This window comes from Impatiens glandulifera, chromosome 7, assembly GCF_907164915.1.
Source record: "Impatiens glandulifera chromosome 7, dImpGla2.1, whole genome shotgun sequence".
NCBI classification, from domain to species: Eukaryota; Viridiplantae; Streptophyta; class Magnoliopsida; order Ericales; family Balsaminaceae; genus Impatiens; species Impatiens glandulifera.
Genome location: NC_061868.1, coordinates 34452825 through 34467635, shown reverse-complemented (window position 1 = coordinate 34467635; position 14811 = coordinate 34452825). Strand labels below are relative to the sequence as shown.

The 14811-nt window shown below is 28.1% G+C and overlaps 1 protein-coding gene and 1 non-coding gene across 2 annotated transcripts; both read left to right on the top strand.

Annotated features, from left to right (window-relative positions):
- Nucleotides 1–3661: 3661 nt before the first annotated feature.
- On the top strand, nt 3662–4831 carry LOC124909793 (fasciclin-like arabinogalactan protein 21). Its single transcript, XM_047450433.1, has one exon. It carries the CDS (start codon nt 3680–3682, stop codon nt 4829–4831), a length of 1152 nt encoding a protein of 383 aa, XP_047306389.1. The 5' UTR covers nt 3662–3679.
- Nucleotides 4832–13620: 8789 nt separating this feature from the next.
- Nucleotides 13621–13692, top strand: TRNAD-GUC. The gene has a single exon. It is a non-coding gene; the product is annotated as a tRNA-Asp (tRNA).
- Nucleotides 13693–14811: the final 1119 nt, after the last annotated feature.

Here is a 14811-nt window from a genome sequence, read left to right as displayed (position 1 = left end):
TTTTGAGAGATTATTCTTGAGTATAAATACAAGGCTTATTGACGTCTAAACATAAAACTAAACCCTAAAACTCTTAGAAAGATTCTCGTACCTCAAATTCGTCCTAATTCTTCATTTCAATTTCTCTTGAAATTCCAAATTTTCTCGAAGTACTAACATATTCGTTCCTATTGCAGATGTCACTTGGGGAAGAAGTCTGGCAATACTAGACCAATCGACGCGATCCTTGAGACATTTTGTTCGTCGAGACATGAGATACGACTTTGCTTCAAGACACATGTATAATTAAGTCTCGAAGCCGGTCAATCTCGCCGCACAAGTCACTAGAGTAAGTTTCCGTTTTAATTTCTTAAGCCCAAGAAAAACTGGTTTTCAATCTTAACTTTTCTACATGTACAAAATTAACCTGACTGCTAGAAAAGCCTTGTTCGATCAAACTTTTATTTTATTTTATTTATATAAAATCAATTTTTCAATCAATCACGTGACTTAAAATAATTTTTAAAATACTAAAATATTTTTATAATTTTAAATTTATTTTTATAATTTTAAATTTATTTTTATTATTAAATATTTTAATATTAAATTTTAATAAAAAAATATTCTTTTTATTTCATTTATTTTGTATTGAGGCTTAATTTGTTTTATATTTTACTATATTGATTAGTTTTATAAAAATATTATAAATAGTTTATTAATTATTTTTTATTTATTATATTTTATTTAATAAATTCTTATTTTTAAATAAATTCAGAATCAAACAAAATTTTATTATTAACGCATTTTTTATTTTTTTTTTATTTTTTATTGTACGAGAACAATACTATAAAAAATACTAAATGTTAAGATTCATTAATGCAATAATAAATGTGTGTGACAATTTCATCTCGAAAAATATTCATGGTATTTAGTTCAATATATCTTTCATCTTCTTCGTCTTTCATGTAATCGTCATTAGTAGTCTCAATTCTTCCTTCATTTCGAAGTCTATCAAAATTAATGGAAATTTCTTCTATCATATTTCTTCAGATAAAATTATACAATCCCGCAGTTGCACTAATAATATTCAATTGTTTTTCAATTGAAAATCATCGAAGAGAACTCAAATAAAATAATATGTGCCTTAAGAAAAATTGTAGCATTTTCTAGACATAAATCTCACTTTGCAAGGTTTGATTTGTTAACACCTGATGGTTTCTAAAGTGACATTTTCCTAATACAAACAATGAAATAGTTCATATCTAACCTACCTAAAAAGTAATAATAATATAGTTTATCTAAACAATGAATATCTATAAATACGATAATAAAAAAATACAATGAATCTATTCCAAAATTTTAGCAGTTAGTTTTGTTTTTAAAGACTTATTTAATTTCAATATAGACAGTATACAAAATATAATTCATTTGAACATTTATGTAAAAGAAAACATTGTAATTTCAAAATTCCAACAAACCTTGTCGCCGTGTGCTTTCATCTATCAAGGGGGCTTCATCTCAAGAAGAACCACATATCAAGAAACATTTAGAAACCCTTCATTCTTCATTTAAAAACATTCATATCCGATGATAGATATAGTAAAATGGAAATACTAATTTGTAGATAAATTTAGAAACCCTTCATCCTTCATGTGCGTTTTGAAACGGATGAAAGAAGAAAGGTTGAGTGGTGATTAAATCATTCGGCAGAAGCAGATGGAAGAAGAAAAATTGATGGTGCTGTGGTGAGTAAAACTTTCGGTAGAATGTAAATATAATTTATAAACTTGTAACATTAATTGAAGTAAATCTTAAAATAATGAAAGTTGAAGATACAGTAGGTAAGAAATAACTAAAGTTCATCAAATTTGCTTAAGGAAATAGAAAAGAAGCGAAAGGTAGGAAGAACTGAATAAAAATTAATGAAAATACATAGAGATGTAGTGAAAAATAATTAAAGTTCTTCAAATCTGTTTAATGAAATAAAGAAGAAATTGAAGGTACGAGGAATTGAGGAATTGAATAAAAATTAATGAAAATACAAGGAGAGACATTGGATGAATATAGAAAAACTGCGTAATGAATGAATTATTTTATTGGAGAATGAGAAAAAAAGAGAATGATAAATAGGTATTTTAATGGTTAAATTAGTAAAATACAACATTTTTTAATAATTACCCTGAGTTATTTCAATAACCCTAATCCGAAGGAAACACTTATTTCTATGCATTTTGGCATAAATTCTGAATTCTATATAATTTTTACTCTTTTTTTTATTATATATTTTATGAAATTAAAACAAAATTGATTTAATAAAAATAAACATTTTTCTATAAACATTATTATAAAATTTATTTGAACTGTTTCATAATAATTTAATCATTATTTTAGTTTAATTTCAAATAACATTAGATCACATGAAAACTCATTTTATTTTCATGTTATATGTAGTGTGGTCGAGAACCAATAATTAGGATTAACCCAAACTAAATTGGCCCAAAGCAATGAACCAGGACATCAAGAAAAGACAGAATTTTTTTAAAATAAAATAAAAATAGGCATATAAAGCTAAACTTAATTAGAACTTTGGTGACTTTTATGTGATTTACTACTCTAAAATGAAAATGTGTATTCTCATTTACATTACCAGCGTTTTCAATATATGTACTTAGACACCCCACCCCATTGGACAATTCAAATAGAAAATTCATATAGCGTACACATTTTAATTGCGAATACGAGACTAGACCATCTTAAGTGTTCTTAGAAATGTATTGATATATCGAAACAATTTGTAAATTTATAGGCTTGAAATTGAAGCAAAATAACTTTTCGAGTCCTAGACCAAATCCCATGCAATAAATTCTAAATTTGCTAAACTTCATTAGGCCTCAATCACCATGAATGATCACCATGAATGGAGACTTAAGAAAAATTGTTTTCTTACTTCTACTTGTTTATTATTAGACACTATGTGATAAAATACTTGCATGCTAAAAGTATGATTCAGGAAATCTAAAATTATAAAACTAATTTTTATTAAATATTTTAAAATAAAATCAGTGTCTTATAATATTTTATTCTTAGTTATTATTAATTACTTGATTTAAAATTAAATTTATTTACTAAATAATTTAAAAGTTATTTCAAATAAAATGTATTAAAAATAAAATTAATCATAAAAAAATATTGTTTAGAAATATTCGAATTATAAATAAATTACATATAAATTAATCTTATTAAAAAATAGTAATTTCAAAATATTTATTTATTATTTAAAAAAAATATTAAGTTAAAATATTAAATATTAGTATAATATTAACATATTTTTAATTAGCTATATATATATATATATATATATATATATATATATATATATATAATTATGTTTGTTACTTTTAAATTATCTTTTTTAATAATTTGAAATTGAGATAAAAAAAAAATAATATAACATTGTATTAAAATGTCATCATTAATATTTTTGAATCTAAATTTTCAACATCATAAAAGTGTTTGTTATTTGGTCCAACTAATCAGTGACAAATATGTAGTTTATCTTAATATTGAGGGTATATTCGTCATATTGATAAATAACCGTAACAAATTTACCCGCGCTTCAAATTGGTTAAAGAAACTGAGCGCCAACAAACTGATCATCTTCTCAAACCACCTTCTCTCCAGAAACTCAGATCTCTCATCAATGGCGATTCCTCTGCAAGTTTTGATCATCGTCTCCTTATTGATCTCATTTTCTACTGCAACCTTCTCGGAAAGCATCTCCAGTTCATCGCTTTCTCCATGTCAATCTTCACAAGAAATGCTTCATGAAGAAAGGCTTCCTCTATCGCTGTTCGGACCAATCCTAGCAGATCTAGGTTTCCATGGCTTCGCAGCTGCCGCTGCTTCTATATCTAATTCCAACGTTTGGAGAGGACCTATCACCGTCTTTGCTGTTACAGATCCTTCTCTGTTCACATGTGCTTCTTGCTCTGTTTCTCTCCTCCTCCATGAACATACAGTTCCCGGACTCTATTCGTTTCATTATCTCAGTTCATTAACATTCGGTACTAAAATCGAAACCCTAGCTCCCGGACGTTGTCTTACTATAACGTCAACGAACAATTCCTCTCGGATCTTTATCGGTGGAGTTGAGATTACGCATCCAGATCTGTTCAACAACGGTTTAGTAGCAATTCATGGTCTCCAAGGCTATGTTTCTCATTTATCGCCATTTTCATGTAGTGTAGAGAGAATGACATCGCTATCATTCTTTTCTCCACCGCCTCAGGTGGAGACATTTGTGATGCGACAGATGTTGAGAGATGCAATGCTTCGTCTTCGTATCAGCGGTTATACAGTGCTGGCGATTGCGCTGAGAGTGAAGTATGCTGAACTTGTGGATTTCAGTTCATTTACTGTGTTTGCTCTAGACGATCTATCGGTATTCACTAGCGGACAATCATTCGTCTCTGATTTTAGATTCCATGTCGTTCCGAATAGATTGTTGTTGGCTGAAGATTTGGAACAGTTACCTGCTGGAACAGTTTTGACAACGATGCATAGTGGACACAATCTAGTAGTCACGACCGGTGGCGGAGGCGGTCCTCTTATTCCAATGAGGATCAATTACGTGAAAGTGGAGATGCCTAATCTTCTGTATAATCTGAAGATCGCAATCCATGGAATTTCTGTACCGTTACAGAATGTTAATCAGACTGCCGCTCTAGAATTGATCCAGCATGGACGCCAAGGATTCGATGAACCTGTATTGAATTCGCAGAGGAGTCACCAACCTTCAATGAACTCTAGAATCCATTGGACTTCGGAGATTGATGATCATCATGGTCTTTGAGATTCACAGGTCAGTTTAGTACTTCATATGATCATTTTTCTCTGTATGGTACCATCTATTGTCTGTTGAAAATCATCTTACTGTGAATGTCAAAACCTTGTTGCGAGTATAAACAATATAATTGTTGATCAACTAGTTATTGATTTCAGAAAGTTAATCCATCATCATCATCATCCATACTGTACCTTACCATATACATATATCTTTGTTCTTCAGATAATTTATCTTTGGAAACATAGTCTAAAGAAACCATGGAAATGGTATCAAAGATCTTACACCAACTGATCCAAACTTTGATTAAAGATTTTAGGTCAATTGGAATCAATCTTCTCATCTTGAAATCATCTCAGTTAAGCATATATAGATAGATAGGGTCATGAATAAATTTGTCAATTATATATTTGTGTTATAGATGGATTTGATGACTCATCATACACTGTATTATGAAATAATCAAAGCAAATATAGAAATAAGAGAAAACAAAGCTTGAAATTAAGGAGCATGCAAATTCGAACCCGTGACTTTTAGATATATTAAACTGATTCTTACCAATAGACTACCTTGACGGGTTATAATATTTATTTTTAGAGATTATCTATTGAGTTGACAATTTTTTTTTATTTCCCATAATTTTTTCTATCTTTTCAATTTTTTTTTGGTTAAAAGGGTAAAACTGGGCTAGCCAATTGAATAATTATTTACTTCCACAATTTTGAAAATTTGTTTTTACTTGTTTGGTTTTCTTTTCTTTGAATCATGATGATCATGAATCAAGAGTCATTAAAAAAGTAATTTATGATGATGATCAAGACAAATAGTCACAATTATAAATAAAAAATGATTATGAAATGTATAATTTAGCAACCCAATAATGCTTTATTTGCTTCTATATATTGTCAATTGAAACTTGTAAATCAACAATCTTTTGTATACTAACTTTCATGTCATCTACAATGTTTGCAAGTTTTAGTTTGAAAACTTTTCTAAACAATAATCAATCAAAATGTATGTCGGAGAAGGTATTTAAGAAAATGTAGGCAGTCAAATAAAGACAAAAACCTTGTATAATTTCTTTATATTTCGATTTGTGTTTTTATCTAAATGATCTGGACAATAATTCTGAATTATCCAAACACCTATGGATGACAAAGAGTATCATACTCTACATGTAGTGAAATATCTATTATCGAACTCGATTTTCAATTTACTACCCGATCCAAATTCGACGGTATCTCTTTTTCTATCATCATCCCTGATTCGTCGGGTACATGCTCCCCCGACGAATACATAGTTACCCGATTAAATATCTATATAGAAGTTAAAAAAGAATAAATATAATTTTATTAATAATAAGTAACTTTAAAACTAGTATAATAATATAATAAAAACAATAAAAATATCATTACCTACAAATTTATGTTCTAAAGGTTTAAAGAAAATAAAAATTTTGTTGTTACTAGAATGTTAAAAATTAAAGGTATATATATATATATATATATATATATATATATATATATATATATATATATATATATATTTATTGATTATAGAATTATTAAATAAAGTTGAACATAAAGATAAATAAATTATTTATTATTAAAAAGGTGAAATTGGTGAAATGTATATGATAACAAAATAAATGATATATTTATTAATCACACTCTCCGTCGGGTACCTATTCTCGACTATAATTTAAAATACTCGAACTTTACCATATCGGGTACCACCACAAGTATTATGTATAGAAATATATGTTATCTTTTATCTCCATTTTGCTTATATATCTGTTTAAGATCAGATCAAATAATGGTTGATTTTGGGAGTCCAAAAATCTTTTCATTTTTTTGTTCAAGGAACTTTATTTAAATTATTATATTTTTACAATCCAAATATTTTATAATTGATTTTTTTTTAAATATTAGATTGGTTATCAGAAACTAGTTTAAGCTGACCACGATACCCTATCTATCGGTTAGTGATATATCCTTACTTGAACCCAGTTTCATTTAACTATCTAACCTCGATCCTGAACCTGATGGATATCTTATTTGTAATCCATCCCTTATTCAGAAATGAGATATTATAAATATGTGATATTAATTTCAATATGTAAACAATAAAGTTTTCAATCAAATTCAATTATAACAAATGCATACACAAACCGAAATGTACAACCAAATCGTTGACATCGATTTGCCTAAATTACAAACCGTCGGTTTCGGTTTACTAGTCGGTTCAGTTTGATCGGTTAGATAGTTGGTTCAGCCGGTTTATTCGGTTTGTTCGTTTTAAAAATATACTTTAAAATCCAGCAAAATTTTATAAATTTAACTTTATTAATCTAATTTAAAGACATAACACATTAATCTAATATATTCATATTGGCCCATGCCCGATTTGGGCATCTCAGCAACCCTCTTGTCATCCACTAGCTAACAGAACCGTCTTCAACCACACTCCCTCGTTCTCGTCCGCCGCCATCACCTTCTCCACACCGTCGTCGTTCATCGTCTCCATTTTTTCGGTGGTATCTAAAAGGCAAGACCTTTTCGCTAATGCTTGAAATCAGTTGCTTCGTCGATTGAAGCAAAGACCTCGACGGAATGATTAGATCATCTTTGTCGTTGTGGTGACTTTTGGCGGTGCGACGAGGAGTTGATGGAGAGTTTGATTGATTTCTTTGAATGTTTGGTGCATATAGATACTAGAATAGATATACGAACCGTGGAGCTCCATTCTCAGTTCAGTCGGTCGGTGGCACGGTTCCGCAACCAAAGAACCGATGCACCAAACCAGATGGATTCGGTTCATGCAATTTCGGACCGACGGTTTTTTGTTTTGACCGGTTCGGCTTGTATGTAGTTCGGTTAGCCCCAGTTTGATTCGGTTCGTAGCGGTTTAGTCGGTTTGCCTACAGGCCTAATATAAACATTTGAAATAAAATTGATTGCTTTAAATGATTTTATTCATACGTTAATGAAATTAGTTTTTCAATCTTCCTAGATCGACTAATTTATTTTGATTGACGTTAACATTTTGGAGAACTATATTATTTGCTCCTTCAATCACCTTATATGAATTTTAACGTTTTTCACTTTCAACATCATAAAAAGTTAAATATTTCATATTTTTTTTAGAAAAATCTTCTATTGATCATTTTAATTGTGGCATTATACAATTATGTTATAATTTCGGTGATAGTTCAAGTATGTTGGTTAAATTCAATGCGTATTGATTATAATGTTGAATCACTACTAGATTTGTTGTACCCTAGAAAATAGTCATTTAATAAATTTCAGCAAAAAAAAAAGACGGTGCAACTATTTTAAAGAAAATGTATTAAGCACATGTCTTGAATCAAACTTTGACTTCATTAATTTTGCTCTTTGTATTGTAATTTATTTAATTTTTTTATAACATTACTCTACTATATACTATTGATGAGATTAGTGATGAATATGTTAATATCAAGTCCTAATCAAATTAAAGACAAAAAGATTAAAATTTAATTCATTGTTGAAGAATTAATGTTAGAAAATAAAACTCAAAAATAAAAGAGGTAATCTAGGTAATTGATTTTGATTGGAGAATGAAAATGTATCTATCATGTCATTGATCCAAGTATTGATCCATGTAGTGATTCAAGTCTTGAAAATGACAACAATAGAGTTTCGAAAAAAACATAACAACTGGAGAAAAATAAAAGAGGACAAGTTAATTTGAATTATTGGTTACCTAACCAAAACTGAAAAAGTGACAATACACCGTTGGAAATTTTTAGATTAGGCAATTATGATAACAATTTCATATCTTCTAGCTGACATTTGAAGTGTGTTTAGAGATATTCATCTCAAGTGAGGTTGTCCAAGAGAACATTCTAGTTTTTCAATTTTGAGTATTTATTAAAAATCCTAAATATATGAGTCAATAATACATTGGCTTGTTCGTATTTATATTAACAACTCTACTTTTGTTATAGGCTCTACCACGTACATGTATAGAAGTGATGGCCGCTTTTCTAGCAGTTTTAGTTGCCAAAAGAAATTTGTTACCTTGAAAATCTGATCTCCTTTGGGCAAGAGTTCTTTGCCATGAAAAGAAAAGGTTTTTAAAATGCATAATAGTGACAAATATCAATTATGTCATGCCAATTATTTAAAGAAACCATCAAACACCAAACACCAGTACATTGTTAAACTTGTCGGATATATGATCTCGATTCACTAAAATGTCGAGCTTTCAAAGATTTATCTTGAGCAGTCTGATTTGAAGTCTTTTGATTTCTATTCTGTAAAGGAATAAGCATATATTAAATAGCTAAAGTGAGCAACAAACCCTTTAAGTCTCACCAAAATTTGTTGGTTCTTAGCTTTAGGTGGACCTTTCTTTGACATTTTGATGATATCCTCTAAGAACACATAATATTAAAAACACCAAACAAGTAATCTGTGAAATTGATAATGAATTGACAAAGATTGTAATAGTTTGTTCACCTAATGATATGTCCATTTTTATTTCTTTCATAACTATGCTTCACTTGTTAGAGGTTTAATTGATATCTGGAAAAGAAAATCAAGTTAAAGAACCAATTAGATAAGTAGACAACACTTTAACCCCAAATTTGTTAATAAACGCAAGTATTATCATAACTAGAGACATGCAACAGTTTAATGAACAAAAAAAGTGTACACAGTCTCACTGCTATAGAATCAACCATATATAAAGTCGTAAATTGATATTCATCAGGCTTAGTCGGGAGTAGTAGAGGGAACATCCCATTAAAGATTGATGTAGCATGTCATTCTTGTCCATGTATTCTTTGCATCCTTTCATTTTCTATTAACAAATGAAATAAAAATTGTAAGTGAGAATGAGTTTGTGAAGAGAATTCATGAACATACATAGACAGATAGATACATATTCAATGCAACATAATCGAAGGTTGGTTGAAGAGAATTCAAGAACTTCATCATTCAAGAAATTGTTAACTTTATATGCAACCGAACCCAAATGGTCAATTGTACTAACCGTATCTTTATTTATGTATTTTTTCAAAGTTTTCACCTCCATTGCTTCTTCCACCATACAATACCTAAAAGAAATACAAAACAGTGATTTAATAATCTATTATAATGTTCTATTATTATCAAAGAAATGAAGTAGAAAAATTTGCATATCTATAAAGAGACTTGATATATACCTAAAGTAGATTATTATAGTGTACAAAATACATACAATATCCACCTCAGTGGCAGAACTAAAAGTAGTGTCTACAAATATTGGGTATTCTCCCCCAACAACTTCACTATCAGCTCCTTCTACAATGGTTTCAACATCTTTTGGAGTTCTTCTAAACCTTGCTAACATCTCACAACTATAAAGAAAAAATTAAATGTTATCATATGACAATTTTACTGGAATAATGAATCAATAGCTATGACTTGCATACTCTAGAAATGCAAGTTAAGAGCAGCAAGTTCAATCTAGTCAATTAAGGTTGACCCTTTGATTTTGTACCGGTTAATAAATACGAGAAGATCTTTTAGGGTTTTACGTGGTTAATAAACGGTTTCATCTGAACACTTTGGGAAGACGATTAAAATCAGAAAAGAAGATTAACAATCTCTTGCAAATTTAGTTAAACTGAATCTACAAAAAGAAGTCAAAAACTTAACGGATGATTTCTAAAAGAGAAATCGCAAATGTCCAACATCAAGTCGCCGCGCACTTCAATGGATCCAAGGTTATATTAGCAACATTCTAAAGACCATAACCTTCGATGTCACCCATTAAAGCCCATTTCGCGAAAAGATTGTTGAGTAGAAGATTCATGCTAGGGTTTGAAAAATCGATGAGAGAGAAAATGAACTATGGAGTACAATAGAAAATTTTCTATTTATTTAAATTATTATTTCAGTGAAGCTAGTTTCACTTTTATTAACAAGGTAAATAAAAGTGAAGCAAGTGTAAATGAGTGATTGATTAATGTAAATATCTAATGGAGGTTGCTTCACTATGTAGCGTTTGCTTCACTCTTATCGGCGCTGTAAATACCTAGTGAAGCAAGTCTACTAGGTAGCGCTTATTTCACTCCTATCATCATTGTAAATACATAGTGAAATAAGTCTCACTATGTAGCGCTTGTTTCACTCATTTTAGCGTTGTAAATACCCTGTGAATCAATTCTCACCAGGTAGCGTTTATTTCATCTTTTCTTATTCTCTTGCGAGGTTTACATGAAGGTATAAATACTTATAAATATTTTCACATGAATGTGTTAATAATTTTACATTAACGTTTATATATATTTAATATATAATTATATAAAATAATTAAAATAAATTCATTTAATTATCTTATAAAAAAATTTTAAAATATTTTTTTTTACAAATTCATTTAAATGTTTAAATATAATATTTATTTAATATATAATTATAAAAATTATAAAATAATTAATACAAATTCATTAAAATATCTTACAAATTACATTATTAAAAAATATGTTGTTATATATATATATATATATATATATATATATATATATAATATAATTATATAAATTATAAAATAACTTGTACAAATTAATTTAAATATATCACAAATAAATTTTTAAATATATAGATTATAAAATAATTCATAATTCATACCAATAAAATAAAATATTTGACAAAGTAATTATGTATGCTTTTATATTAGTATATATATATATACTTATAAAAGATGACATAATTAATTTAAATACATCATAAATAAAATAATAAATATGTTTTTATATATAATTATATTTAATATATAATTATATAGAATACAAAATAATTAATATGTTTTATTTACGGAGTGAAATGAAGCTTCACTAAACAATGTTAAACTTATAAAATAATTAATATGTTTTATTTAATGAGTCAAATGATGCAAGTTTCACTGAACAAACGCTAAGTTTATAAAATAATTAATTTTACGGAGTCAAATAAAGCAAACTTCATTCAGTTTTACAACGTCAATCTTCATTAAGTTTTACATTATAAAACGTCAATCTTCATTAAGTTTTACATTGTAAAACCCATGTAAAAACAAAATTATGCGCTTCTTGGTAATGTAAAACCGAGTGAAGCAACGTAAATATATCACAAATAATTTAAATATATCACAATAAATTTATAAATATATAGATTATAAAATAATTCATAATTCATACAAATTAAATAAAATATTTAACAAAGTAATTATGTATGCTTTTATATATATATATATATATATATATATATATTAATACAAATTAATTTAAATATATCATAAATAAAATAATAAATATATTTTTATATATAATTATATTTAATATATAATTATATAAAATATAAAATAATTAATATATTTTATTTATAGAGTGAAATGAAGCAAATTTCATTGAACAATGTTAAACTTATAAAATAATTAATATGATTTATTTACGGAGTCAAACGAAGCAAACTTCAAGCACTAAGTTTATAAAATAATTAATATATTTTATTTACGGAGTCAAATGAAGCAAACTTCATTCAGTTTTACATTGTAAAACTAATATAAAAACAAAATTGTGTGCTTCTTAGCCTAGAAATATAAAACAGAGTAAAGCGAATGAAACTTCACTCATTTGCGCTTCTCATTGACCCGGACATAAATCTGGGTTCTGAATATCTCTTCTTTCTGACCTGCTTAATTTAATAATAAAATAATGAAACTGCATTCTAATTGGTTCAGAACAGGAGAATAAGAGAACATGATATTCTAATTGATGTTGAGTTTGTTATACTAACCATTTCCATGTGCCAACTACTGCATCAAAAATAATTATAGTAATAATTGTGTGTTTCAATTTTCTCCTTGCACTAACTAGGTTGATCTATTTTAACTATTAATATGTGGCCTCATTTGAGGATCTAGTTATTGGTTTTAATTTATTTATTTATCTATTTATTAATGAATCTCTTTATCTATTAAAATACTGAAATTATTCTTTATTTTTTTTAATATAAATTAATTATTAAATAAATATATAAAGAGAAAAAATTTTGCCAACAAAATTTATAAACAAGTTTTTTTTTTATTTTAATCGGGTTTTATGGGAAAAGGCAAAGTAAAATCCAAAAAATCTGAGTTCAATAGATGTACAATTATTGGTTATGTTTCTATTAAAATTCAGTCTCTCCCTCTCTCCATGAATAGAGTTTCCAAAATCTATGGATTAGAAAAAAAAAAAAAAAAAAAAAAAACATTGTTTGAATATAAAATTCTATAAGTATTTTAATACAATCTTTTACTTGTACAAAATATCACAATTATCATTTGTCTCGTTTAATCAAAAATCTCATCTTTATCGACTTCTTACCATCTCTCATTTCGAGTAACTAAAATATTCATTGTTACCTACAACCGAACTATATATCATACTACATACATTTTCATTTCACCCAAAAATTTAGTCTTTATTAACCTCCTTACTATCTCACTTTGAGTAACTAATAGCAAACTTACCTTCTAGAATTTTTCCTTTATGGAGGACTACGAGAATCTTCCTTACTTCCCTCGAGTACGCTGGCTAACAATTGTTTGTAGTTTGTCTCCTCTTTTAAATGAGATGCACATATCCACTATTAACAGCAAACGATGGCGGAACTTAACTGGGGTCAGCATGGGTCTGTGCACCGGCTGACTCTTGGACTGATTAGTAGTAAGATAGAAAGAATATGGTAGGTTTTAAATAGATAGTAGTAAGATAGAAAAATATGACAGGTTGAATTATGTAACATCAAGTCGTTGTAGTATAGTGGTAAGTATTCTCGCCTGTCACGCGGGTGACCCGGGTTCGATCCCCGGCAACGGCGTTTCATTTTTTTTCATACAACGTATTGGCTACGATATTCTTCAGAAAACTTAGTTGGTATGGCTTTCATATATATGTGTTGTTCCAATAAGACTTGGTATGGCTTTCATATATATGTGTTGTTCCAATATACATTTCTTTTTCAAAAAATATAAGGCTCTCACAAATTGTGTTATTTCAAAAAATATAAGGCTCTCACAAATTGTGTTAAAGATACAAAATCATTAGCTATATTAGAATCTGCATAATATAATAAACATATAAATTGTAAACTAGTTGATTCATTATCAGTTGTCAACCATTTGGTCATAGCTGTCCTCGAAAACAATTTGGTAAAGTGTAGGAGTTTTCAAGATGTTTGTTTAAAAAAATTGTCATGGTTAGAGTATAACATATCAAAAGATGTTGCTTTTTGTTTTTGATGTTATCTCTTTACAAACTCTCATAGAGGATGTCGAGTTAGAAATGAGGCATTTACTAATTCAGGAATAAGAAATTGGAGAAAAACGATTGAAATATTTAATACACATGTTGGTGGTGTAGCTAGTGTTCATAATGACGCAAGAACACAACTTGAAGTTTTTTAAAATCACGACAAAGTGTTTCACATTTGCTACAAACACATGGCACGTAATGGAGGTTGCGTATCGTACTTGATTAACGACAACTTTAGATGTTACACGCTTTCTTTTGATGCAAGGTTTGCCTTTTTGTGGACATGACGAGTAAATGAACACTTGTAGGACACAATTGTCTCCTCTTGTTTGTATGTCTCCGACTTAGTACTAGTGATAGTAGTTTAAGTGTAAGAAAATAATTATTCTCTTGGTATGTACCTAATTTTATATTTTTGTTATTGTTACTTCTTGTATTATTTTTTATATAATTAAAAACATTATATATTATAAGATTTAAGTATTTTTTGAGTCCATGTTGAAATTTGATCCTAGTTCCGCCAATGCCCGTAAATGAACTATATATCATATTACAGATCTTCTCATTTTGGCCAAACAACATATCCCTTATTTCCTCAATCAAACTATTATTTAAAACATTTTACACCTTAACCATCTCATCATTACAAACATTTCCTCTTATCAATCATCACTTTAACCAACTA

What these genes read in the sequence shown, in the direction of transcription:
- LOC124909793 (XM_047450433.1), top strand. Translation starts at nt 3,680, where the DNA reads ATGGCGATTCCTCTGCAAGTTTTGATCATCGTCTCCTTATTGATCTCA.